Below are 27,932 nucleotides of genomic sequence, written 5' to 3' on the forward strand. Positions count from 1 at the left end.
TAAAGGCACACCAGAAAAAAAAAACTTTGGAATAAAATGATAGTGTTATGTGAGATCATACAAAAAAATGATATCATTTTATTTTTCCAAGAGCTGAAGGGCACCATGATTAAATATTCCTACTGCAGCGCATTAAAAAAGGTGTATAACTTAGCACTTATAACCACATCACATATGGAAGCAAAAAGTTACTGTATGGCATAAAAGACAGAAAATGGAGTCTTTTACTTATGAGCAGTTTTGTTTCATTCAAGTAGCTTTCTTAAGTATCATTACAGTAGAAGTGTCCATTCTTCCTTTATCAGAAAGTCACTGATGCTGTTGCGGGATGAGTAGACTTGCCTCAGTGAAAGCACAGGGCACAAAGTGGGACTGTGAGCACAGTATTACTCTCTCCCTGCACAAGACACTAGCCCACAGGAAAAAAGAACATTTAGACTGGCCAATCAATGTCTTCGGGAGATGGGAAGAAAGTGTAGCCAGGTGAATACCTGTATGAACGCAAGGGGAACATACAAACTCCATAAAGACAGGCACATGAGGCCAGAATCAACCTAGGACCCTGGGCACTTTGAGGCAACAGCACTAACCATCATGCTTCCATGCTCACCCCACAGAATCACTATACAAACTATTAAATAACTGCTAGGACAAACTACTAGTCTCTCCTTTCCCAGTAGTTTTTATAAGTCCAGTTCCCATTCCTGGAACACAGGTTATATTTTTGAACTAGAGAGGTATAAACATTGTTCAGGAAAATATACAATAAATAACAAAGAACATTTATACAATTGACATGCCTTAGCTTTGACTTGACAGCTCATGCTTAAGAGTTTAGATTATGAAAAACAACTGATCCTCAATCCATTATAGAGGAAAGGTTTTCAGCTTTCAGTTGTAAATTCATATTTGATTTTGTAACTGGGAAAACTAGACCAACATTTTGAAAAGCGTAGTACACCAAATAAACAGTGGGTTATCCAGCGTAACTGGGCCTCAGATGTCTAGAGACATCAAAAATGGAATGCAGGGTGTAGCTATTCCAAGGATTTAATGACACTGACAAAACAGTGTGATAATATGGAAGCTTTTGTCAGGGCAGGGCAAAGAACAGCACGACATCTGAGTCATAAAAATCAGTCTAGTAACCCTGGAGAACAGCCCAAGTATTAATAAACAAGCAATAAAACAAAAGTCTAAAAAAGGGGAGGAAGAAGTTAATTGCATTCAATATGTAATTTAGTTCACAGTAACAGATTGCAACTGCTTTTTTTAAAAGAAAGTTACATAAATGATGATGGTTATTATTAGATTTATTATTATTAAACAGATGGCACCTGAGATAAAAATCATCCAGTCTGCTGGTCACATGAGGACATGATTAGAAATGGCAGTAATCGGGCTATTCACCAAAAGTCCTGGGTTTTGAAGGTTTTGAAGGGGAAAAAATGGCAGAACTTCTGTTAAAGTTCTAACAGAGCAACTATTCTGCTGGAGAACAAAAAAAAAACACTTTGTTAACAGTCCACACAAGTCCTGGAAATCCAAAGTCAACAAACCAAAAACTACTTGAAGCTCAAGAAAAGGCAGCAGTGTTTCTTGACAGCAGCATCACCACCTTGTAGGCTGATCTCACCAGATCTCAGAAGCCAAACAAGGCTGGCCTTGGTCAGTACTGGCATGGGAGACATGTAATGGAAGCTACACTGCTGTTGTTGGAGGTGGACACTCCACTCAAAGCGCTTTACAGGTAATGGGGACTCCCCTCCACCATCACCAATGTGCAGCCACACATGGATGATGTGATGGCAGCCATAGTGCACCAGAACACTGCCCACACACCAACTCTCAGTGGGGAGGAGAACAGAATGATGAAGCCAATTCATAGATGGGGATCATTAGGAGGCCATGATTGGTAAGGGCCAATGGGAAATTTGGCCAGGACGCCAGGGTTACACGTCTACTCTTTTCAAGAAATGACCACAGGGAGTCAGGATCTTGGTTTTACGTTTCATCCGAAGGACGGCGCCTTTTTCTAGTATAGTGTCCCCATCACTATACTGGGGCATTAAGACCCACACAGACCGCAGGGTGAGCGCCACCTACTGGCCCACTAACACCTCTTCCAGCAGCAACCTTAGCTTTCCCAGGAGGTCTCCTATTCAGGTACTGACCAGGCTGACACAATGCTGAGCTTCAGTGGGCTGCCAGGTGTGAGTTGCAGGGTGACATGGCTGCTAAAGGTTTTGTTGTTGGGCTTCCCTCTGGACCAGAATTTTCAATCGCAATGCGCTGGTATGGAAGGAGGGGCAGGATTATGGGATACTTAGTCATTATGGGGACCGAGGGCAGCGTAGATAACAATAGGTTTGGGTATCTACTCTACCTAAAGGTTCCTGTTGATTTAACTGGTGGAGTAGTTTACTCACCTGATCTACAGTGTTCTGAGGCTGCAGGCACCTAAATGCTTCCTTTTATCACCTTGGTGGGGGCTACACTTCAGAGGTGGCAGAAGTGGGAACACATCTGTGTGTAAAGTGCTTTGCAATCCTTTGGGATGAAAAGTGCTTTTATGGTGGAATTCTTATTCGTTAATAATCAGCTAACAGTGAAGTTGTCACCTGGAACCATCTAGCATATTCACAGCCGCTGGTGCAATGGAAAAGCAGCAAGATGTAGTTCTGGGACATTGGCTGGGTACTAACGTGGTCCTTTTCAGCAAAGGAAATGTTTCTTAAACACCTGCACTGCACAACTGCAAAATATAACACCACTGTCTGTCAGTAACTGGGGTGCATTTCACACTGTTGGACAGACATGACAACTCTTGTGGGCTATTCTTGACAAATTGTTGACTGGTCTGGTAAACACAATTCCTAAGGACTCCCCTAACAAAGACTCAAATTGTATAGATGAGGATTTTTAATCTCACCCATATGGGAAAATGTAGCATCAGAATGTACTTAGTCCAGTCACCGATTTTATATGTTGTTCCAGAATTAAAAAAAATGTTTCTTAAGGCTTAGTCTCTAATGTCGACTCAGAAATATCACACTGTACTGCTTCATTGTAAGCACTATGATTGCAACTGTTCCTGCGTTTATTGAAAGTCTGCGTCTTATTACAAAAAAATTCAGCCACAAGATCCCAAGTACTTCTCATTAGATCTTTTTTTGACACCTCACAAGTGCTCACTGAAATTTGGAGGGAGACCAATTAGGCACTCTAAGCTGCTCTTTGCTGACGATGTCACGTAAACATTTCTAATGAGACCCACCAGACTGCATGCTTGCAACAATAAACTTACAAAAAACACCCACAGGAACTTAAGGTTTGACAAAACAGTCACTGAAAGACACCAAGGCCATAACAATACCAAATCACAAAGCACATATTGTATCGTTTAAATGTCTATTGATCCCTTATGTTTAGTCTTGAAGGAAACTTGTACTTCACCTCAACCCAAGAAAAGAAAAAAGATGAAACCACAAGACTTGACTGAGGTCACTGAGCACATGGACCTGTTTGCTTCCAAAATAATTTGCTCTATGGAGAGACGGTTTTTAATCTAGTCCAAAAGCATTTAAGCAGCAGTGCGAAGCACTTGAAGTACAGCAGATTCCAGACGGAGAGCAGTGGCTTCAATCATTTAACCTTAAGGGATCAGACACAGTTCTGGGAATCTGGCTTCAATTTAAAGGAATCGGGTGCTCTTCACCCAGAGAACCAAGAAAAATATCTATCAGGTATGATATTAAAATTTGCTTTGAATGAAAACTACAGAATCACTGATGTAACTGCTAAAAAAATTTCAGAATCAGATGTGTGGATAAATATTGATTTAACTGTTTTAATGTTCATTTTAAATTTTAAAAAGAGGTAGATGGATGTGAATTGCATCTATAAGTGATTTGAAAATGAAAATACTACTGAAAAAATGCAACTTCTTACATCATAGTCATTAACAAGTTTGCAAGCAATTAATTGAAAACAAATAGTAATGGCACACCTGTTTATTCAATGATTAAACATTTTGGCAATGTTAATTTCAACTATAGTACTTTCATTGATGCTGTTAAGACTTAGAATTGAACAACTGAAACTTCTTACATTAACAGAGTGTCAGAAGTGATCTGGAACTGCATAATTAGTGAAAATATCAAATGTTTTATTGTAGAATTAATCTTTTGTTCAAATTAATGTTTCATCACCTGTCTGTTTGGACAATTGAAAACAACATTTGTTGGCCACTACAATTTGCAATATAAGATGCAATTGCAGGGGTAGTAGGAAATAAAGATTTTATAGGACAGTAAAGTCATCCATGGGTGTATAACTGAAATACAAACAATAAAGTTAGAATTACTATTATTCTATTTTATGGTGAATTTTCTCTTGCTAATGTAAATGCCATAAATCATGTACTATGCTTGAAAACAGATTCATGTCCTGGGAGTATCTACTTATGCATAATTACATACAAACAATCCAAAAAATACAATAGTCCTGTTGGCAAAATCTTCTGATTAATTCTTTCTTTTTTATATTTACTGTTGTGTGCTTTAGGCTGTAAAATAGTTTAGTACAAAAACAAGATGAAACAAACTAATCAAAATCAAAGGTCAATATAAATAATTTTAATTCTGACATCATCACTTCTCTGACAAGGACAAATAATGGTCCATCCATTGCAGTGCACAGGCGAGCAGCACTAAGAAGCTTTATTGCCAAGAATCTGCATGTAGTTTTCTTCAATAACGAGAAGCAAAAGTGTTCCATGAAGGAACTGCAAATTCAGCAAACTTACAGTTCAACAAACAAGTCAGTTACTGATTTGTCTAACTCCAGTTTATGGTTCAACAGTATGCCTCTACATATCCAAAAGTGACTTCATTTTGTCTGATTTTAATTTATCAAATTCAGATGAGACAGTTCTACCACATATGTTCTGCCTATTATTAAACAGCATATTATATATATATATTATATTTATTTATCTAATTCATTCCTGACTACTAAGGTATAAGGGAAAGATGACCTATTGATGAGGTGAATTGCTCCATCTAAAAAGGAAAATGCATCATGCAATAAAATAATTAGTTTTTTTTAAACTATAACACTATATAGAAAACCCCAGAAATCTATCTGTGGGCAAGAAGTAAACTACCCCTTCTGTGACATTTAAAATCCAAAAAGTCACCCTATGATCTGAACCATACTTTGACCAGAAACAGTGTTTTAGTGTCTGAGCAGAAGTTTTCCAGACATTCAAGAAGAAAACGCATTATGCCAACAGAAACCTGCTTTTTGTAAAATGTAGTAAAATGGTGTGCAACCTAAGACAAAACTGTGAAAACAGGCATCGTTCTGAAATGCTTTCTTTATGAAAGACTGTTTAAATATAAAAAGAGCCTTTTTTCCACAAGACCCTTGTAAACCTGGGCAGCAGCGAGATTAAAATGACAAAAGCCACTTTGCAATGAACTCATTCCCAGAGACATTCAACAATTCAAGAGATATTCTGGCAATAAAAATGTCTCTGAGTTACAGCTGGAAATCAAAAACATGTACTGTATACAGAGCCATGGTGCCACGGACCACCTGGCTGGTGGCAGACATCAATCATCTTGACAATAAGCTTCCAGGCATTTGAGATCAATATATCAAACACATGTTCTTTCTTAAAAAAAATAGAAGAGACCACCTACAAGAAAACTGTATATTTTAAATTACACTGTCACGATAACGATAATCAGATTTTTTTTTTCAAGCAAGATGGAGAGGAGTCTCAGAACTCCCACAAGGTCTAAAAAATGTTCAATAGCAGCTCTAGCCCCTGGCAGTGGTGTAGCAAGGATCAGGTTACAAAGAGGCACTGGGAAATTAATAATGGGCCAAGTTTCAAGCCAACATCATTAATGGTAGTTATAGTATGAACCCTGTCACAAAACAACTTGCTTGTCTAATATCATTTTTACAAAAGCGGCTTAGCATTTAAGTCACTAAAGTATGTATAATTTGGGGCTGGACTTTCAGAATGGTCCAATTTACAACAGAGGAGTTGGGTTCCAATTCTGAAAACTACCCCTGTGACTGCACCCCTGGTTGCTGGGCTGCATGCAGAAACACAATGATCTGTATCAATTAACCTTTTCAATGGGTCATCTTTTTTTAACAACAAACTCTTTCAATGGGTAGTGCTACAGAAGTTTCAAAATGTGCTTTTCCCTCCTCAGAAACTATACAAATGTGAGACGTCAGCCTCACACACACACATTTATCACTAAACACATTACATGTATATTACATAATGTATACTGTATATCTCACTCTTCACCTGATGAAGGAGTAATCTGCTGTGGCCACAATCTGTGTGGAGAACTGTCTATGCTCAGATTAAAGTAAAATTCACACTTCACTATTCTAGGGTTTGTCTAAACCTACAGGACCTACCGGAGCTCTGTGTTTCCAGCTGTCCTCTTGGTCTTAATTCAGACAAAATTTTGCTAAAAATACCAACACCTAGGGTACTTAATGTTTTTTGCTGAAATTAAGTGCCTATTTAAAAAAAAAATTTTTGTTGACACAGAAGTTCTGTTCCATACGTAGTATTCCAGGTTTCTGATGTTTATCAACTTCTCCCTAATAAAATGCAATTAACAGTCATTGTTCCTCACTAGATTGAAATGTAGCAAGTCTTATTTTTTGCCCCGAAGATACAGTATAGGATGAGTTAACATTATTATCCATGATTCTTTTAAATATTATAGTTTTAAACACTGCTTATTTCCACTTTGTAGGAAAAAATAGTTCACAAGATACAGTAGTAAACAAGCAAAAATGCTTTTAAAAGGACAACAGCACAATATTTATTATAAAGTCAGTGCAGGTATGAATAATTACATACATTAAGCAGCCTAAACTGGATTTCCAGAACAGCCATGCTAACAGTTATTATAAATATAATTTCTTTTTTTTTTAACAGGTGAGACAGGCATAACTGAGCCATGGGCAATCAAAATCAATTGCTAGTAATCATCCTTCTCTTTGGTATGGAAGTTATGTGTCAGGATTATATTGACAACTACAGCCCTATATATGACTATGACGTTGAACCAACAAAGCAACCAACTGACGTACCTGTACAAATTCCTTCCCCAACTACTACTGACTATGCTGATCCATACATGTATTACCCATATGAGTGTGCCAGGGAATGTTTTTGCCCACCTTCCTATCCGTTTGCAATGTACTGTGACAATCGGAATCTGAAAAGCATTCCCAATATTCCTCGTCACATCCGTCACCTATATATTCAGTTCAATGAAATCGAAGCTGTGAACGCAAAATCCTTCACTAATGCGACATCTCTTAGAGAAATTAACTTGAGCCACAACAAGATAAAGTCCTCTATGGTGGACCGTGGTGTTTTTTTCCAAATAAAACAACTGCTTCAACTTCACTTAGAGTACAATAATCTGGAAGACATTCCAGCCCCTTTACCAAACAGTCTTCACAGACTCTTTCTTGGGTTCAACAAGATCTCTAAGTTGTCACCAGATGCCCTTCAAGACCTGACGAACCTAACAATACTTGATCTCTGCAACAACAAGCTGATAGATGCTGCAGTTAAAGGAAAAATCCTGAGTCGTATGAAAAGGCTCATGCAAATTAACTTGTGCAACAACAAGCTGAAATCCATGCCATCTGACCTGCCAAGTTCTTTACTGCAACTGTCGTTGGAGAACAACTCCATCTCTTCTATCCCTGAAGGGTACTTCAAGAAAACTCCAAATCTCATATCCCTTAGGATATCATACAACAAACTCAAGAATGTTCCCTACAAAGTATTCAACATGTCAAATCTGATGGAGCTAAACCTTGGTCACAACCAACTGTCTAAAGCCTTCTTTATCCCAAGAGTCCTGGAGCACCTATACCTCAATCATAATGAGTTTGTTGGTAGGTTCTGTTTTGCAGACATACTGTATTGATTTTGCTTTTGTTCTGGGCATTTAGTTAAATCTTAATATTAAATGGTGCATTTATTCTGCATGGTGCATTCATGGGTTCTCCAACAAATATACAGTACATATGCTTAGTTATTCTATTAAATATGTTTTTGAAGGTCAACTTTCTAAACTTAAAAAAACATTCAGTAATGTATTTCATCTAGCAAATTCTGTAAAATATAAATCACAATATAGTCGTCCTGCTCAAATACTGTTTTTTTTAACTAAATATGTTTTAATGAAAAACTTTTCTTTCTGTTTTACAGATCTGAATGTTTCCGTTTTGTGTCCTACAATTGATCTATTAAGACCCAATCTGCTTACCTACATTCGCATTGATCAGAACAGGCTGAAAGGCCCAATAAACTACTACATCTACCAGTGCTTCCCACGCATTCAGAATATCTTCTATGGTGAACAACAGGTCATTGAAAACTACCTCCCACCTCCAGTATTCCAACCAGGGCGCCCCCGCTTAAGAGGAAATATACCTGCTGAGCCCGAATCAGTACTAGTTGAAGAGTATCCAAAAGAAGACTGAAAGAACTGCTATATTTATTCATAATGCTAAGAAGTAAAATTGGTACTCAAAAATACAGTGGCTTTTATCTTTGTACTCACATCACTTAAGAATTCACCCCTATCCAGTTCTTTACAGTTTCAGAAGAAGGCTTGTGACTGTCCTTGAATTCTCCTTTGATCAAACACATTGTTTGATCAGACATTATTAACATAAATGTATGACAAGTAATGTAAAGAAGGAGAACTGAACAATTTCTAGGTTATCTACAAAAACTATCTTGCATACTAGGCTTGAATGTGTTGGCTGAATAGTTAATGCATGAGATATATATTTAGTTCTGATTAGTTTTATTTATGAATAATGTAGGCATGAATAATTGACTGGTACACAAGTCAAAAATTGTCCTCTTCTCTGCATGTAAGGCTTCTATCAGTTGAAAAATGAAAATGAGTTAACCAGCTGTTCCCTTTTTTATTTAACCTGGAAAAATAGAGATGATTTTCCAAGTACAAAGATTCAGGATTAATTCTACTCTCAACTGTTTGTTTTTATACATACTGTAGATGAATACTTGACTTTTTCATGCTTTGTGGGCCTTAACAAGCCAGTGTACATAATAAAACAATTAAAAAATCTTGGCAGCATTCCATGGAACAGTGGTTTAATGGCAATCAACACTAGATGTATTTTGAAATCTGAAATGTATAAAAACAGTAAACAAAAGTTACTGGAATATTTAATATGTTGATATATTGCGATTTTGATACAAAAGTACTATCCTACTATCAACATTTAAATATAAGTTTCTACAGTTGCATAAGTGAGTAAGAAATCTCATCTTGGTTTATTTTTCATGGTTGTTCTCAAGAAGACCATGGTCTGACTTTGAACTTTGAATGCTTTGGAGCATGTTCCAATGCAATCTTCTCCATTAAAGACTTAAAAGATTTTAATTTTTTTAGTCTGTCAGAGTAGGATACACATTTGAGAGACAGAATAAATATGGTCACTCTTCACAGGACTGAATACAAAGCAGCAATAACTTTTTACAACATGGTAAACTACTGTACATGTACAGTACTCTAAGAGAAAAGAGGACATTTTATAATTTTTAATTTTAATTTTAATTTTTAATTTTCTATCACCCCAAATTATGTATTCACTTCGTATATTACCTTGAATGCCTACCTCCTTATTTTGGAAGATTATCATTAGCCTTAAATTTAAATACACCACATCATATACTCTGTCCATTTTCTTCTGTACACCTATGTCACTATACCAAATTCATAAGTTTAACTTGATACTGTTCTTCATTGATAATTTAATAACTCGGGTGCCTTTAGCAGAATATTACCCTCTCTACTAATTTGTTATCTACTGTATCATATCATGTTCTAGTTCTTTTAAATACTATTTTCTTCAGTCTGACTTCGGGAAAGTAGAACCTTTGCAGAATTTAATAATACATGCTTAACACTTTACATGGGAAATACACGTTAGACCTATATATAATAACCCGATTATCCTTTAGTCATTATGCCACAGATTTAGTTGTTTCCAACTGTCAAATACAATCAGTTTTGCTTTTTTTAACTTGGAGCACAAATTGAAACCAACAAGATTCCAAAAAAACTGGAAGAAAAAAGTTCAAACTTTAAATTGCATTTGCATTTTAATTTTATTATAGCCTTAATCCTTTTTTTTGCCTCCTTCAAGCTTATGGCTTTGTATATTAGCACAGATGCTCAGTTTTTTTCTCGACCTCAGGCTTGGAGAAAAGATGCCTGGTGCTGTAATGAGGAAGGCTCACAGTGATGCAGTGGAGCTCAGTGCTTTTTTGTAAAATCAGGAGTCAGCTGTATAGACTTCCAGATCTCCAGCTGCAGAAGTTCCCCTCAAGGCACAGAACCGGGTGATGTGTGTGGGGAGGAGGGGGAGAAGCTGCTTTAACCCTTTTTGAGACGCCTATCCTAAATTACTGCAACTCAATACGTGCAACAGTATGTGACTTCATGTTCTAGGCACTGTCCAATACTGTTTAATAGTGGCAACTTCAAGCATCCAGCTTTAACAGTCTCATTTGTGAAGATGCATCTTCTTTTAAACATCCCAATTTAATAATTCATACTGTACCTATTTTTCTCTTTCACCATAAAATACATTGTGCCCATATCTTCCATTCAGACTCGTATAGTACAACCCTTCACATTCCTGTTTATTTATGATTCAACCTAAATCACTCCATTTTAACTGATTTAGGTAATGCTACACTTTTCCTGCACCTAAAATTCTATTTTTTATCTTGCTGTGTGTATCAGTAATATATTTCCTAAACTTTGCTTTAAGTTGTATCCTACATGCAGAAACACAAATCATGGCTTTAACCAAGTAACACCTTACTAAAACGTTTATGAACTGTATATGATTGAAAATAATAAAAAGCTCCACAGGATGCATGCAAGGGGAATCAATCATTTAAAAACAAAATGCTCAAAGCATATGTGAATTGACATCTGTTGTAATTAAAAACAGTGCAAACAGTGCAGTTAAATTAAATAGTCTATTTTACTTCTTTGGGTCAAAAGAGAAAATAATCCTCTAACTCAGAAGATAACTACTATCTAATCAGAAGGATATAAGAAATATTAAATTATTTATATTTTATTTTGAATATGAAAACATTTACACAAAGTGCATGTACTTTTGTGATATCATTAGCTCCTGAACATTTGGTAAATTAGCAAAGGTGTTGAAGGGATTTGAATGTGTTGAGGTCACAGGTAGTTTTGTTCACTGGAATTTCCACATACTTCCCACAAATACTTCCATGTGGTTCCCATTTTGAATTAAAGATGCTAATCTTTGCTGTCTTTTCTAAACTGACCCAGAGGAATGTTAAAGTGAGGGATGGTGGGGAGATGACCACAGAGGTGTGAGGGTCAGTCCGTTCAGTTCAACACCAACGGAAAGTCCCGTGGTAAGTACTTAATTATCAGGGTTCAGGACTTCTGAAACCTTCTATATGCTGAGCAGTTCAAGTGAAATCCTTCTGTTTAATCTATCACACACTACAGATCATTCCTTGAGAGACTGAATTCCATGGCTTCAAGCCAAAGCATGGCTGAGGAGTACAGTATGGAAAATAGTTCAAACCTTTTAACAAAAATAAACAATGGCAAGGTTTGTTAGATAGATTCCAGTCTTTGATTACAGATAAAATACCATTTCCACAAATCAATTGCATTTTAACAAGCAGTTTGGTTTATTCATGAAACAACATTTGTTCCCCAACTTCAGCATGCCAAAATATCAATATCTCCCATATTGATAACTACTACAGTACTAGAGAGACGCTATGATTTTAAAATGAAATAAAATTTGCTGTTAAAGGCAATAATTTAATTAACTCTAGTACAATCATCTACTTTACTCTTGGGACAGTATTATGCATATTTGGCCAAAGATATTGCTGGACAAGATTCATATCCACAGATTAGCAATTTCAAGTTTTAGTGAAACACTATATGCAATTTTCACACAGGTAATGAATAAAAAAATATTTCCATAAATGTCATTAACCTATTGTTGCATTATACCTCCTTTTTGGCAATGAAGAAAAATACTAGTTGTTCAGACATCAGCTATGTCACAATACTTACTCCTCATCTTTTTAACAATTTATGCATCCAAGGTGGATGGAATGTGTCCAAACTTCCATTGCTCCAGTGGCAGATCTCAACTCTGCCTTGGAGAGAGGTTTCACAGGTGAGAATGTAGATTCTCTCCTCTTCCAAATACCAAAGTCTAGAACGACGTAGGTTAATAAAATCGTGGGTGGTTCTGTAATGTTATCCAAAGAGTAACCCTGTTCTAACTCTTCTAACTCGGCGTCCATGAAATGTACTGAAATGCTTGAAACATAATAACAATACTGTTTCACAGCTGTGGTTATTTCCATTACATAATGGAAAAATGACAGTGGAAGTGAGTTTTTTTTTGCATCCCTCCATTTAATTCAAAATGTTATTACATGTAAATATTGTTTAAGAAAGTGTCAAATCATAAAAGGATTGAATTTTGTCAAGTAAAGCAATATTTTTCTTATTAGTCTCATCAGCATTGATCTTCCCAGATTACATCTTAATCTTAATTGAACTTTAAAAATATATATATATAGTGTCTTGACTTATATAGTGGTATCTGCAGGTTGTTGAAAGCGTAGGCTTTCAAACGTTAATGTTTTGGGATCACGAGTCATTCTGATGTCTGACAGTTGAGCCGTGTATTTCTTATTTTATTATTTTATGTAGCTAATTGTGCTGGTTTTGAAAAAGTAATTAACAACACAAACATTTTCATAACACTATACGGTGAACATTCCCACTCTCTGTACAGTGAACTGTACAGTGAATATTCATCTCTCATATTTAATATGAAGAGGGCTTGGTTTAAATATATTATAATACATACCATCTTATGCAGAATGAATTTCCAAGAGGAACCATAGAAGACGTGAATGCTTCTATTTAAAACTTGGCACTTTATCTCAGGAATAATGTCTTCAACTCATTGCTTTCTTTGGCTCTGACTTTAAAAAACATTTTGCTAAAAAGCCTTATCTGCAATTCTTTAAAAAGCTCCTTTTGAACTTGCGTGTCCTCCCATGTTCTTCTGCTTACTGTTTCCTCTTTCATCATTCTGTTATAAATTGCTTGTTGTATGGCTCAAAATAATTTCACAATTGTACTTAGCATGAGCCAGGCGTCCATTTTTCCATACACTTCCATTTTTGTATACAGCTGTGCAAGAGCACAGCAATTCAGCATTAGTGCTTTCTAAGAACCCCGGAGGTAACAGATGGTATTATCGTACCTGTCACTTCAATTATTAGCACACCGTTCATTAACATAGCTCTCTGTCACAAAGATGTATGTACAATAATCCAAGACACTGTACAAAACAAGGACACAATGTTATATCGAAAATACACAGATGAGTCTGCAGAATGGGAAGACACAGTTCTCCACACACACACGTGATTCAAAAAAATGTCTCAAGTCCACAATATAATAATGCAGGTGCAAAACAGTAACAGTATCTTTTACACCAACTGGAACACAAAGTCTCAGTTTTCTTGATGTACAAAAGCACATTAAAGAAATAAAAACCCATGTTATACATCAACACAATAACAGAACATCATACCCTTCACATGTAACTTTAGCTTTTTTTGTCCATACCCAGATACACCTTTTGGCATGGATTAGCAAATATTAATGTTATCTCTGTATGGATTAATTTGGCTACAAATATATTTAGATATTTTCTGTTCGACCTTACTCCAGGATTTGTGTTTTAAAAGTGTTTCATTAAGATTTAGTGAAATGCCCAAATCAAGTTATTTTTATTTTATTCCCTCAACCACCTCTCTCAAGAAAGAAATACTAGCTGGTCTGGAGTTAGCTGCAATGTCTTGACTAACTGACATGATATAATGCCTTAAAGGTCACAGGCGCTGCAAAGACACACATATTGGGTTATGTTAAGACTATGCACAGCGGTGAGAAACAAGTTAGTCTGTTATAAGATTTAATAGGTACTTTCTATACTACCTGTTAAGTAATCCATCAACCCAGAAGCATTTGAACTGTGTTCTTCTAAGAGTATAACATCAAATGAATATACAATGTTTAAGCATGTTGGTACACAGCCAGTCAAGCAAAGATATTCCCTTTTGAATGTCATCTACAGATAGAAATCTCCAAAGTGAAATAAAGAAATATGCATATATCTCTGGGGCTAATGCCTAGTGTGGTTGTTGTGATGCATATCTAAAACCGGAGGTTATATATTAAATATACTTTATAGATTTAGAAAATATTCATACAGTTAAAAATCACCCTGACACAAAAATGCACTATAGCAAATTAGCACAGAAAAAACATTCTCCGGGATCTGGCTCAGTGCCTAGGACAGTAAACATTTACAAGCTCATATAATTGCTGGCACACCTTTAATATTACTTATACACTGTTACATTCCACTTGTTTCCATTCCTCAAATGTTAATTTTTGGGCCCCTTTCCTCTTTTCTGGGGTGCAAAGAAGGGGCCATGTATCAGTCACATGTTTTTTAATGCTGGGTAGCGAGATGTATTGTATCACCAAAATACGTGCAAAGGCTGTTTTGGTTTTTACATATATTAATGACTTAACATACAAAAAACAATGGCTGTTATGTTAACACAACAATAATCCAAGACATACTGTACGCATTGCACAAGAAGATCTAAAAAGTTTTAAAAAAGAAACAATGCTTAATATTTGTAACAGGTCAAATTCAAACCAATAATACAATGATTTCATGTTTCTCAGCTAGCACATTAATTTGCTCTACCTTTAGCATTAGGATTTTCTGTAAATACTGCAGGACACACACGGACACGCACACACTCACAGCAGAACTATTTTTCCCAGAAGCCACTAAACCTATGTTACAAAGGAACAAGTAATAGGTTTATTCCATGCTGAAAAAAAAGAAGTATGGAATAAACCTATTACTTGTTCCTTTGCAGTCTGCGCATGCTGACACAGTTACCCATCTGAACCTATGTTAGATAACTTTGGATTGTGGGAGGAAACCCACAGGAGCACGGGAAGAACATACAAACTCAACCAAGACAGCACACAATTTCTTCACTAGCGGTGATTTGAAAACGATTTGAAGATTCTGAAAAAGAAAATGTTTTTGACAACAGCAGATTTAAGTGTTAAATCTGTGACATTGTTTACAGCAATGGAGAGATCCTGCCATTCTCTAAACATTCATTTCCTGCTGAGATCTGAAACGGAAAAACAGCACATGTTCCCAAGATGATTCAGAGAAAAAGAAAAAATGCTAGCTTCTTAAAATCACATTTCTCTTTAGCGTCCTAAATCTCCTATTGAAACCCTAAAATATGATCATTCTGAGCTGGAAGAACTGAACATTCCACAGGGAAAGAGAAGTTATTAATTAATTGCCATAAGAATGCCCTGTTGAATGGCAGTTTGGAAACACATGTTTGATGCTTATATTTTTGTTAGATTTTGTCGGGATTATAATGGATAAAATATGAATATGCATATAAAAGTTAAACAGTAATAAAGTTCTTACTGTGGATAAAATGTGAAGAAAAATATCAGAATGAAAAAAAACTAAGGATTAAAGTAGCTGAAACAATTTTGTGGGAATAGAATGATTCGACAATACATGCTTTAAACTTTGTCAATATTCTCAGCTTTGTTAGTACCTCCAACTAATTGATTCTGCTGCCTGTAGTGAGTTGAATGTGTCCAATGGAATGTAAATTAAAACACCAAATAGCATTCTAATGATGCTGAACATGACATTGATAATATGCACAGTGAACAACCTGGGGAGTAAAGTGTTGATGATTCATATCTGTTCTGCAGCCCATTTATGTCACATCTCTTCTATAAACACAAACACCTGCTTCCAATGAAAAATCGGCCAAGAGGCTCAAACAATTTCCATAGGCAATACCAAGGCCAAGAAGAAAACCACAAAAGGATAAGAAGAAAACTCGAGGAAGAATCACCAAAAGAAGGGATCCCTGACTGAAATTCTGGTTACTGAAGCAAGCTTCACGACCTATTTGGAGTTTCAGAAAGAGACATGGGCTGGAAAAGGGAAATGAATGCACCCCAGAAATACTGAAAAGAGGCTAGGTCAGATGTGCTGTTCCTTCTAGCTTTGTTGACTTCATGTTATTCGCTCGGTTAGATTAGAAAAGTGAAATAAAGGGTGATAAAAATTCTCAGCTGAATAACGTTCTGTCCACATGAGCAGGATGAAGTTGAAAATGACTTTTCCAAATCGGGTGTGGACAGGGAAAAAGCCATCATCGTTCATTGCGGAAAACAAAGTCGTTATACTCTCTGCCAGTCTTTCTCTCGGCTTGTACGAGCCTCCTATTAACAAGCATGTTACAATCATCGATCACATGGTCTGTTCCGGAATACTGAAAGCCAAAGAAACGCACTTAAGCATGTGAAAGGCACAATGCTGAAAGAGCAATTAGCCGACGCCCCCTGCCAACATGAGCAGGTCGCACACGAGGCTAGAAAACTACTTGATTCTGTTGAAAGGTTTTTCTATCACGACAAGAAGCAAAGCCTGCCAAGGTCCTATAAAAGACCTTATAGAGACGTACAGTTAAAGGAAATTATTACACTAGTAATACTGTTTTTTTCCTGAGGCTGATGAGCCTGCCAATGGCTGACATTACATGAACGAGAAACTGGGACCACCTCAAGAACAACATGCTTTTATTCATCCTGTTGGCACTGGGTTACACCATGGATGATGTTTTGGATGACAGGATTGTAGGAAGACCACCTTTCCTGCAGAAAAAAACCACCTCACAACTCTGTTTCATTTAAACACTTTTATTGCTATTATACAATTTGATTTTTTTAAATAATCAACACCACCTCTCTGTATTTGTAAACAGTTCAATTTATTTTATTAGTTTTTAATCCCAAATAAATTGCAGACATAATGCATGACTCACAATGCAGTGACTACATAATTCTTTAGTGACATTATTTTTATGTGGTTTGTATTCAATGGAAAGAGATTAAGTTATGTAGAGATCTGCACTCAGAGTTTATATTAAAGGATTAGAAGTCTGGAAAGTCTTACTATGTTCTCTCACATTAAAAATGAGAGGTGTATAATCCACAGACTGTCTGAACTATTGTTCATAAATTTAGTCCTGATCACCTAATAAACATTTTTTTAAAGTAGCAGTTTAAATAAAATTAAAAAACAATTAACACATAAAATTTTGTAACACAGTAAAAGCCATGTTTCAATAATATACAAGTTATACTGGTATAGTTGTGGGATGCTGTAGGCAACCATTAATTAATAAAATGTGTTGCAGATACTTTCATTTCAGTTGTAGAATTAGAAACATACACCCTCAGACTTATTTTAAAGGATTTGCTTAAAGATATTAACACACTTTAATTAAAAGTCCTGCTTCAGTAGAGACACTGAGTCACAGAGTTGAATAAATTAAACAAGATGCAAAACAATTCTGATTCAAAAGCATAGTCAACAACAAGTAAGACAGTCCACCATGCTAAATAATTTTCCTTATTATCCTAATTAAATTAAAGCACTGTAAAACTACAGGTGATGCTATCTTCTTTTTAACTTGTTGTTTAAATTATGTTGATGCTGCAGATGTTCTATCACTGCAAAATAAGAAAAAAACACTTCGAAACTTTTTAAGGAGAAAGTAAATAACTTTTTCCTTCTTGTGGAATGTACAGGGTTAAAGTCTGTTCCATAAACTCATGCTTAAGAATCCCCTGGCAGCTATTCATGAAGGCTTTAAATACAGATTTGACAGATCACATTTTACTCCCAGGCACTAAGAAAATACCCACAGCACTACTTCATTTTCAACAACATTTAGCAAGTGCTAGTGCCCTCAGACAAGATGAGCAAGCTAAAACCACTAATATTTTCTTTAATACTTGTACTTTGGGTAATCTTAGCAGCAGTTACAGCATTTACCTTGGATTCAGAACACCATAACAATGAGAAGGATATATTTCGCACTCCTGACGATTTGACAGCTTTGGAAGCAAAGGTACAGTTATTTAATTTGTTTTTTTTAATTGTCTTCTGACAATGAATATTTTCTGTTGTGGGCAATGCAAACAAGCTGACGGCTTATGCTTTTCTGCTTAAGGGATCAGCTCTGTTTCACCACTATCGGTTAAAATCGGTTAAAATCTTCCGTGATTGTGGATGCCTTAAATAAATTCAGAATCTCCTAGATTAATCATTTTAATGTTCGTGTTATTTGATTTGCAAAATAACTGTAAAGCTAAGCTATGAATGCCACTATTCAACAATTTTACTCACTGTATTAAGATGTACAGTATTATTAAATTATTTTTTTTCTTTATACCAGCTTTGCTACTTTATTTCCACTATTGGACAGTCAAGTGCACAGCATCAGCTGCTGTCAATAAAGCCACATAGACACACAACTTGCCAGGAATGATGCTGCAGGGCATGAGATCAGTTGCAATCTTAAAACAATTGTTGCAGTCACTGTGAATTCGGTACATAAGATAGTCTTCATAAAAAGTGGGAAGTCCAAAGTATGTTCAATATCTGGTGAAATATTCTACTTAAGTATATTAAATGTATTATTTTATTTCTCCAGTGCCACAAGGAATTAAATATAAATCATTTGAAACTAAGCATATGTAAGTCAAATATTTTGCCTGGGTACTTACCAATTTTTTTTTTCAATGAAAAAAATATGGGTGGTTGCTAAGACGTGTGCTAAAACCAACTGTGTTTTCAATATAAAACATGTGCTGCTTGTTTCACTGGGAAACATTTCACAATGGAAAGATCTTGAAGGCCAGCTCCAGGTTCTAGTTGAATGACACAGCAAAAGGAAATGTTTGCCTGAGTGTGATTTGATTCGCCCAGTTTACCATGAATGGAAAGTGCTTTTCACCATTTCAACTCACAACTGAGGAAAGACGACATGAATTCAAGTGTTTTCTGGTGTCACTTCCTAGACTAATCATCTTCGTACCATTCTAAGTCATCAATGGACAATGTCGAGCTTTTGATCCCTTGTCGACCTACAGTCGACCAATCAAGGACATTTCCACCTGCATAGCCGGACGTTCATCATCATAATCTGTCTCCCCGATATCCCTGATGCAAATTCTGCAGTCTTTATTTTTAGACCTACAGTATAGATGCAGTATGGTTTGTTGGTAGCTGGTGGAAAACCTTGCCCTTACAGAATGGCACCAAAGACACTGATGAAAATAAATCTTACTGGTGATACAGATACAGACTTAAACAGACTCCCACCATCTAAAGAACCTTATTGTATGTTAAGGGTATGTTTCCTTATTGTCGAAACGGGCAAAAAATGAGAGGGGTGAATACTTTCCAAAAAAGACAAAATCGAATTTGTCTAATGCAAGGCAACAGAATACTTTACACATTGTTTGGATAAAATCCACAGTTTTTGTCTGCAGGGAATCTATTTGAGGGAATACTTTAAAGGCTGGATTTTGACAACTCAAGTTAAAGATGGACCAAATATGTTTAAATGGAGTTATATCCAGTCTTTGTCCAGGAATTCTAATGGCCATTTAAGAGTTGCTTTTACTGTAGGTTGTGATCTAAGAAGCTAAATATTCACAGCTGACAATCTTTAAACATGCGATTTCCACCCAGTACGTATAGAATATACTGTGGAATAACAACAGAATACCATTGCCAGCTTGCAAAAGTTGGAAGCATATAGCAATTTCAGATAGCAGCAGTGCTGGTGCAATGTGTTGGAAGCAAGGAACTTGGAACATTAAGGACTTTCTTCACAGCTCTGTGTACAAGTCTTCTCTTTATATGCAGATTTAGATTTTGTTTAGACTTAGATTGCACTACCCTCAGTTGCCAGAGATTGGTACAAATTTTAAACAGACCAAAACACAGTACAGTAAAAACTACCGTATAATCCATTAGTACGCTACCACTGCCAGAACCAATGACGGACCAAGCAAACCAATTTAGCCTATATTATTAACCAGTCACATGCTCAAATAGCTCAATATCATTTGATCATAATGAGGAGAAGTTACACTGTCAGCAAAAGCTAAAAAGAAAAACATGAAATGTTGACCACACAAGTATTCAGAACCGTGAAATCAGTAATCCATGGAAGGACCTTTGGCAGCAATTATAGCCGCAAATCGTTCTGCATTAGTCTTTACCAAATTGCACACGGGCTTGGTGCAATTGTTGCCTATTCTTCTTAGCAGGTTTGCTCAAGCTCCTTCAATATTCTTTGGAATCACTTATGGACAGCAGCTATCAAGTTGTTCCATAGATTCTCAATAGCATTCAAGTCAGGACTTAGACTTTCTTTTTCTTAAGTCTCACCAGTATACCTTTGACTGTGTCCTTCGGAGTATTCCTATGCTAAGAGGTTTTCCTCTTAGATCAGCCTGTACTTTGCTGCATAAGTTTTCCCCTCAGTCTTGACAAGCGTCTCAATCCCTACTGGTGAGAAGTAGCCTGATAGCATAATGCTGGCATGATCATGCTTGACAGTAGGGATGGTGTTGACTGGGTGATGATATGTGTCGTTTGCACTGGAAGTTAATATTTTGCATTTAGACCTAGATGTCTCCAGTTTTGTCTCATCTGACCACAAACACATTTTGCCCTTTTTTGCAGTGTCAGTGAAATAGTTTATTGCTACCTTCATGCAGGAATTGAGGTGTTGTTTTCCAGTAATGGCTTCCTTCCTGCCATTCTATCATAGAGGCCAGCTTCAACTCTTGGACCTATTCTCCAATCTTAGCCATTAAACCGTGCGATGTTGCATTAAACCAAGTTGCTGTTGGCCTCACAGTGACATCTTAGTTTTCAAAGCTGAATCTTTGCTTGAAATTCAATTCCCGAGTGGAAGACCCTTACAGAGACACATACATTATTTTTGTTTTATGCTCAGAATGTGTGGAGAAGGTTGTGCATATAACAAACATTCATTGCTACTACTAAAGTGTCAGGACCACAAGGTTTAAAGAAACACGATGTGAAAACTGTGCAAGGGTCTGACTACTTTTCCAAGGCACCAAAAGACTGTTTTCAGGTCAGTGAAAAGATAGTCTATGTCACTGCTCTGTCATATGTTGCGAGCAAGATGGCCCTCTTCTTTGATTATCATATCTGTGTGTTAAAAGAAGACTAATGAGGCCAATTTATGATAGACATACTTTACTGCTGTTGTGGCCCTGCTGCTGTGTTCTCATGTAAAATGGGTGGGCTTGGGAGTTTGTTCTGGTCCCAGCATACAGTTTCTGCTCTTCCCAACTTCCATCTTTTGCTCTCTCCTTATACATCCTGAATTTAGAGTGATTTCTCTTTCTCTTAAGCACAAGACAAAAAAGACTGGTGCCCCATACCCATCAATGAAAAGGATAGTGAGGGCATCATAACTCTATTATAGTCTGACCCATCACAGGACATGAAGACACAGAAAACTTATCTGGAACTGGAACATATATTACACAAAGGTTTCATCTGCCTGATTTCTTATTGGTATTATTTGAAAAGAAAAACAACTGCTTAAAGACAAAATTGGACAAAGTTATCCCAAAATTCACCCCTGGCTGCATTCTAGCAGTTGTGTTTGGGACACTACAAGTACAGTCAGGTAGGGACACGACCGAGCCAGAAATCCAAGGCATACCTGTATAGATCTAGGAGCGCAAGCTGTACTTAAAGAGACCATCTTTACTAGTTGAACCACTCAAATGCCCAATTTATTTACATTAACAAGGTAGTAAAGCAACTTGTTCTAAACTGTGCTACTTTCAGAGCAACCTGGACAAAACCAGAAGCAATTAAGTTTGTTAATGTCCCTGAGATTTTGAAAAGTATACATGGTGAGATAAAGTCTTTCACACAAAATTGTGTTGGAAAGGTCCTTTTTTACCGAAAACAATCTGCAATTGTCAACACTTCAATCTTTTAAGAGATCTTTCCCAGAACCTTTTTACATCTAAGAGGTGATCTGTTGATGTTTCTTTGGGTAGAATAAACAGATTTGTGGATATGTGAATTGAGTGAGAATTTTTTCATATTTGTTTAATTTTGTTCTCTCCACCTTTTTATGGACTGAAATTGTAAAAACAAAATCATTCTTGAACAAATGGTTGTTTCCAAAAACTGTAAACACTGGCTATCACTAATACTTTTATGATTTTTCTAATTTGTTTCTATCGAATATTTAATCTACAGAAACAGGAGACTATTATAGATTACGAGGATCTTCCTCCTGCAGATACAGAACCTGCTGAAAATGAAGTTCCTGTACTTCCAACTCCCAAAGAAGCAGCTGGTAAACAAAACAAATACATTCAAAGCATCTAATTCAGACTAATAACCAACTGAAATTACACATAGTACACACTTTCAATTAACTGGATTTGAAACACATATATCTCAAGTGACTCAAGTGACTTCAGCTTGACTTTTAGTTACTGTGATTTGTATACTCATAATAATTTCTTTGAAACTGCATAGTGCCTTTTATCCCAAACAATTCCAATGTGCTCCACATGAGGGAGAGGATCCACTATATCCACTGCTGAAGTGCAGTACCTAATGCACATGTTATGTGCCAGTCAATTACTTATCTCATCAATTGAATTAACCACCCAAGTCTTATAACCAGTACCATAGGATCATCAATGACCAATTAGTCAGGACTGGGTGCACTGGTTAAGAAATGATCTACAGAGAAGAGCACCATCTACTGGTCCACTGGCCCACTTATTGCAGCCACCTTCAATTCCATAGATGTCTTCCACTCCATTATCAACCCCTAACAACCTTACTTAGTTTCTCAGATCTAATGAGATCAGGCTACAAGGGGATAATACTGCTGTCACAGGTACACCTCATAAGTACCTATGACATTATCATGAAGATGTTGAACCCATCTTTCAGATTACATGCAATTCACCACAATTAAGTGTTAGCAACATCTAGAGTCAGTGAAAACAAAATTTGCACAATGTGTGTTCAATGCCATGATTACACTGCAATATGCTTTTTTTTGGTTGGTTTAAACTCACTATTGTTTGTTTACTCTTTTAACCAGTTAAATTAAAAACTTAAATAGCTATGTGTACTGCTGTGAAGTTTGTGTACCAAACCATTAGAGATGAAAATTCAGCAAACCATTACAGACAGCGTTTTAACCTAGACTAGGGATTTTTGAGAGTAAACAGGTTAGACTCTTGTTTTCTGTTAATTTAATCTTAAGAGCAATTCTGAGATGATTTTCATCATAATACGGACATGTTATAAAGTATAAATTTCAACCACTTACCTCCAAACCTCCAAATCATTTCAGAGCTGCCCACTTGTCTTCTGTGTGTCTGCCTGAGTGGCTCAGTTTACTGCGAGGAGGTGGTTCCAGTAATCACTGCTGTTCCAGCTTTGCCAAAGGAGACAGCCTATCTTTATGCCCGTTACAACAAGATTGCAAAGATAGCTCAAAAAGATTTCAGTGAAATCCGTAAGTATTTACCAGCTCTCTTTCAGTTCCACTTCTATAACCTTATAAAGAACACAACCCATTTGCACATTCTAAATAGATTTAACAGCTGAATTAAAACTTAAATGACACCAAAATGGGGAATTTTAATCAAGTTACAGAAGTGTCAAAAAATTAAGGTTAACATACTATATATACTGTATAGCAAACTTTTAGAAGTACACTTGGTTCCTGACTCCCTCATGTAAGGATAAGTATGTTATCTACAGTTTGGATTAGGGATTGAAAATGTTTTAAAGGTATACATGATGTAAAAATTTAATTTGCTCTTTCTTTTGCTGCAGGGTAGGGCTACCAGACTTGTAATGTTAGTAAATTATTTAATTGTTTTGAATTCCATTGTTCAATCTTTACCAACACCAAAACTAGACAGTGACTGTTTGTGTAGTTTTGAGTCAAGAGACTTATATTCAAACAAATATAATATATACATATTTGGCATTTCCCACTACCATTGTGCTTGACTCAATGGTTCGGTAAGGGGTTGAAATTAATTAAGTTATGTAATTAAGTTGCTGATGTTTTTTCTACTCTTTGACTGGGTCAGTTTAACAATGCATCAGCTTTTTCACAGAACAATATATAATAATTCACAACACACTAGCCCTAAGGTGACAAGCCTACATTTAAAGTTCTCTGCATATATATTTATGTCTTTCACAGTTAACTTATCTGCCCTGTGCTATTCACTTTCTTCTCTCTAATCAAAGCTGAATAAGATTTTTACTTTGGTTTGCTCTTTGAAACAGACCATCAAAGCATCAATTACTGTAAATCCAAATAAACAGTACTAGTGTGAAGGTATACAATCAGGCTGTGAAGTGTCCATTTAAACATGATTATAGCAGCAGCCAAAGTATAACACAATGTGTTCTTGATTGCAGCCACTCTCAGAAGAATTGACCTGACTGGGAATGCTATATCCGAGATTGAAGAAGGAGCTTTCTCAAAGCTCCCACAGCTGGAAGAACTTTCCCTTGCTGAAAACAGACTGGTCAAGCTCCCTACCCTACCAACAAAACTGACATTATTTAATGCAAATCACAACAGGCTCAGAACCAGGGGTGTAAAAGCTAATGCCTTCAGGGTATGTACCTGTATTCCATGCCAATGATAGGGCAAAGTTACACTGCGGCCACTCTTGACAGTGCAGAGATCAGAGGTGGGGAGTCTAGCAGTTTTCCACATTGTGAACAAGCAGGGATCAAACACAGACCTGGGTGTCCCTGACACCATACTCAAACCATCAATGTCACCCGGTCTTCACGGGTCATGCATATACAAAGTACTGTATATGTAAATATATTCCACATTGGCAACGTGTTTTCATCAAAATGAAGCAGATCAATTTTTGAAAGGTTAATGCGAAACTCCGAGATGAATACTGGAACCAATGAACTTCACTGCCAACCAGAACGTCAAAACACAAGCCTCCCTTGCAAAAACATTGTTTTTTATACTATTCAGCACTGAATTGACCTCACCTTGTATACTCTGCAGGTCAGAGTACTGCAATGCCACATGTAGCATTTTCTCCAACCACCTACCTACACCCACACAAAATGTAACTATTGGTCTAAACCTAAAAGAAAGAAGTAACACCCATTTTTCCATCCATCCATTTTCTAACAACATTATTTAATACACGGTCATGGAGGGGCTGGAGCCTATCCTGGCAAGCAAAAGACACAAGGCAGGATACACTCTGGACAGGATGCCAGTCCATCACAAAGCTGACACACACACTCACACCACGGCTAGTTTTCTCAAAAGCCAATTCATTTACCAGTAAGCCTCTGGACCTTGGGAGGAAACAGGAGCACATGGAGGAAACCCACACAAACATGAGGAGAACACACAAACTCCACAAACCCCAGCAATTGAACCCACGGCCCCAGCTTTGCTGTGATATAGTAAAGCTAACCACTGAAGCACCACAATTTCCCACCTATTTTTCCCTCACAATAACATTACCAATTACAAATCAGTCTCTTTACTGGATTGTCTAAGAACATACCACTCACTAGCAGAATTTACGTTCTGTGAAGCCGGATTCATATGGCAGAGACGAAAGCATCCTATCTAATGGAACAACGCACAATGCTTATCTACCACGTGGACTGATAGAAAAAAAATATTTTTGCTTTCTTTCCAGAAACTGGTCAATCTCTCATATTTGTACCTGGCCAATAACGAGCTGGAGGCCGTTCCACCTCATCTTCCTGAAAGTCTGCGTGTTCTGCACTTGCAGGTTAGTTGATCTCCAGCGATCCAGTTGCAGGACTCCTAATGCACCTTCTGTCAGCCCACTATTTTATTTTTCTGCCACTGCCACCCCCCAAACCTGGCTTTTCTTTTCCCCTGTAGAACAACAACATCACTGCAATCACAGACGAGACCTTCTGCAAAGGCAACAACACCCGCTACATCCGCACAAACATGGACGAAATTCGGCTGGAGGGCAACCCCATTATCCTTGGCAAATACCCCAACAGCTTCACCTGCCTGAAGTCGCTCCCCATGGGGAGCTACTTCTGACACGGCTCCGCAGAGACGGAAAAGCCAAAGAGTTTCAACACCTAGATTTCAAAAAGTGAATTTTGCTGTAGAGGGCAACATGAGAAAGGGGTCTCACTCCTGTTGTAAATAACTCCACAAGCAAATCACGTGCCTGCTTATTCAGTGTTGTTGCACACAAACTAGCCTAAGATCTGTCCGGCATTTTTAGTCTTTGATAGAATTACTATTATGTATTTCTGGCTTGTGCCAGCTTTCCTTTAATGTTAAAATAAAACTCTTCACTTTTTCCCAAAAATGTTCTCAAAATTCCTAAAACCTTGAGCAGCAAACTAACATCAAATCAATAGAAAGCCACTGCATTCATTTTTAATTACAGGTTCTTGGGATAAAATGTAAATATATAATCATTTATTGCTTTCTTTCTACATTAGTTCATCACTATGTGATCTCCTAGAAACTTTATAGTTGAGTTGTCTTACGTGTCTGGTATATCAGCTCTTTTTATATTTGAACAAATAGATATTAATACCAGTTCCAAAAACCTTCATGCTGTTATTTAATGTATAGTTATAGGGCACTAACAGTTAATAGCTCAGCTAGTAGAATATGCTAATATTGTGTAATCAATATTGTACAATAATGTAACTATCACTGAAAATTAATTATTAATTATGTGCAACACCAAAAGAAGCACACCATGTAAAGTTTGTAAGACACATGCCCAGATTAAATCAAAACTTTGATCTACCTGCCAGTCGTAAATTGCACAACCAATACTTGATTGTAAATATCCATAAGATACACGAGAGCCTTTAAGGAAGTTGAATGCCACCACAATGCCACAGAATTTGGAATCTGTGTTTGGCAGGTAGATCAAAGTTTATATTTAGTCCGAAGTGTACTTTTTCAATAAGTATTTTAATAAAAGAAACTCAATGTTTACATTAAGACTATTCGCAATGGATATCATATTGACTGAGTGTGTGATTACTTGCCTTACTTGTGAAAGCACTGTACATTTGTGACCAATGATCATCACAGACAACACTTCCATTATGCATTACAAAACATCAGAGAATCAAGTCCGCCCAGTCTTTTAATTAAGAATATTTTTCAAATATTTAACTGGAGCACAAAAATTAACACGGATGAACAAATATTCCTTGACCAATTCCAAGTTGGCACCTAGTCAGCACATAATCCAAGTAAATAACAGAATTGTGGTCACATTACATTTATTGTCTGACTGTCCTTATATCATTACTATCCTTTGACAGAATGTTCCTATCTTCAGATTAAGCCAATTTTTATTCTTATTATTAAACTCCATCAAATGGAGCACACAAATTACCATGCCTAGAATGTTGGAAATAATCAGCATTGAGTTTAATCTTTTTTCCTGTGAATGACTGCACAACTACTCTTTCAACTCATTTATAAAAAAACATACGTATTTTTAAATCCATTAAACTGTACTGATCAAAATGTGAAATAAACACAATATACAGTCATTCAAACTTTCTGCAATCATTCCTTTATGAACAAAACATCACAACAAATAACATCTATAATCACTGAACCCTGTCCTTAAGAATGTCCAGATGTAAGCTTGGTTAGTGCAACCTGTTCAATGTAACTGCTCTACATTTTATATTTTGAAAAGTATACAGTTCAATTATCACAA

The 27,932-nt window shown here is 36.5% G+C and overlaps 3 protein-coding genes across 5 annotated transcripts in view; 2 read left to right on the forward strand and 1 right to left on the reverse strand.

Moving 5' to 3' along the window:
- The window catches only part of cenpp (centromere protein P), a 106,120-nt gene that overhangs the window by 66,634 nt on the left and 11,554 nt on the right, over positions 1–27,932 (reverse strand). The gene's annotated exons all lie outside the window — the stretch shown is intronic.
- Positions 3,554–9,177, forward strand: omd (osteomodulin). Its single transcript, XM_006631101.3, has 3 exons — positions 3,554–3,746; positions 6,986–7,962; positions 8,279–9,177. The coding sequence occupies exons 2-3, from the start codon at positions 7,008–7,010 to the stop codon at positions 8,551–8,553; spliced, it is 1,230 nt and encodes a 409-aa protein (XP_006631164.1). The 5' UTR covers positions 3,554–3,746; positions 6,986–7,007; the 3' UTR covers positions 8,554–9,177.
- ogna (osteoglycin, paralog a) lies at positions 17,949–27,196 on the forward strand. The gene is made up of 6 exons (XM_006631102.3): positions 17,949–18,205; positions 22,405–22,504; positions 23,525–23,689; positions 24,613–24,815; positions 25,884–25,979; positions 26,096–27,196. Exons 1-6 carry the CDS (start codon positions 18,053–18,055, stop codon positions 26,264–26,266), a joined length of 888 nt encoding a protein of 295 aa, XP_006631165.2. The 5' UTR covers positions 17,949–18,052; the 3' UTR covers positions 26,267–27,196.

The sequence above is a fragment of the Lepisosteus oculatus genome, chromosome 4, assembly GCF_040954835.1.
Source record: "Lepisosteus oculatus isolate fLepOcu1 chromosome 4, fLepOcu1.hap2, whole genome shotgun sequence".
In the NCBI taxonomy this organism is placed as follows: Eukaryota; Metazoa; Chordata; class Actinopteri; order Semionotiformes; family Lepisosteidae; genus Lepisosteus; species Lepisosteus oculatus.

Bases quoted from the DNA above. Each gene is read 5' to 3' on its own strand.
- omd (XM_006631101.3), top strand. From the start codon at position 7,008: ATGGGCAATCAAAATCAATTGCTAGTAATCATCCTTCTCTTTGGTATG. The intron at 7,963-8,278 runs GTAGGTTCTGTT...TCTGTTTTACAG, and splicing joins CAATCATAATGAGTTTGTTG to ATCTGAATGTTTCCGTTTTG.
- ogna (XM_006631102.3), top strand. From the start codon at position 18,053: ATGAGCAAGCTAAAACCACTAATATTTTCTTTAATACTTGTACTTTGG. The intron at 22,505-23,524 runs GTAAACAAAACA...AAATCATTTCAG, and splicing joins AACTCCCAAAGAAGCAGCTG to AGCTGCCCACTTGTCTTCTG. The intron at 24,816-25,883 runs GTATGTACCTGT...CTTTCTTTCCAG, and splicing joins TAAAAGCTAATGCCTTCAGG to AAACTGGTCAATCTCTCATA.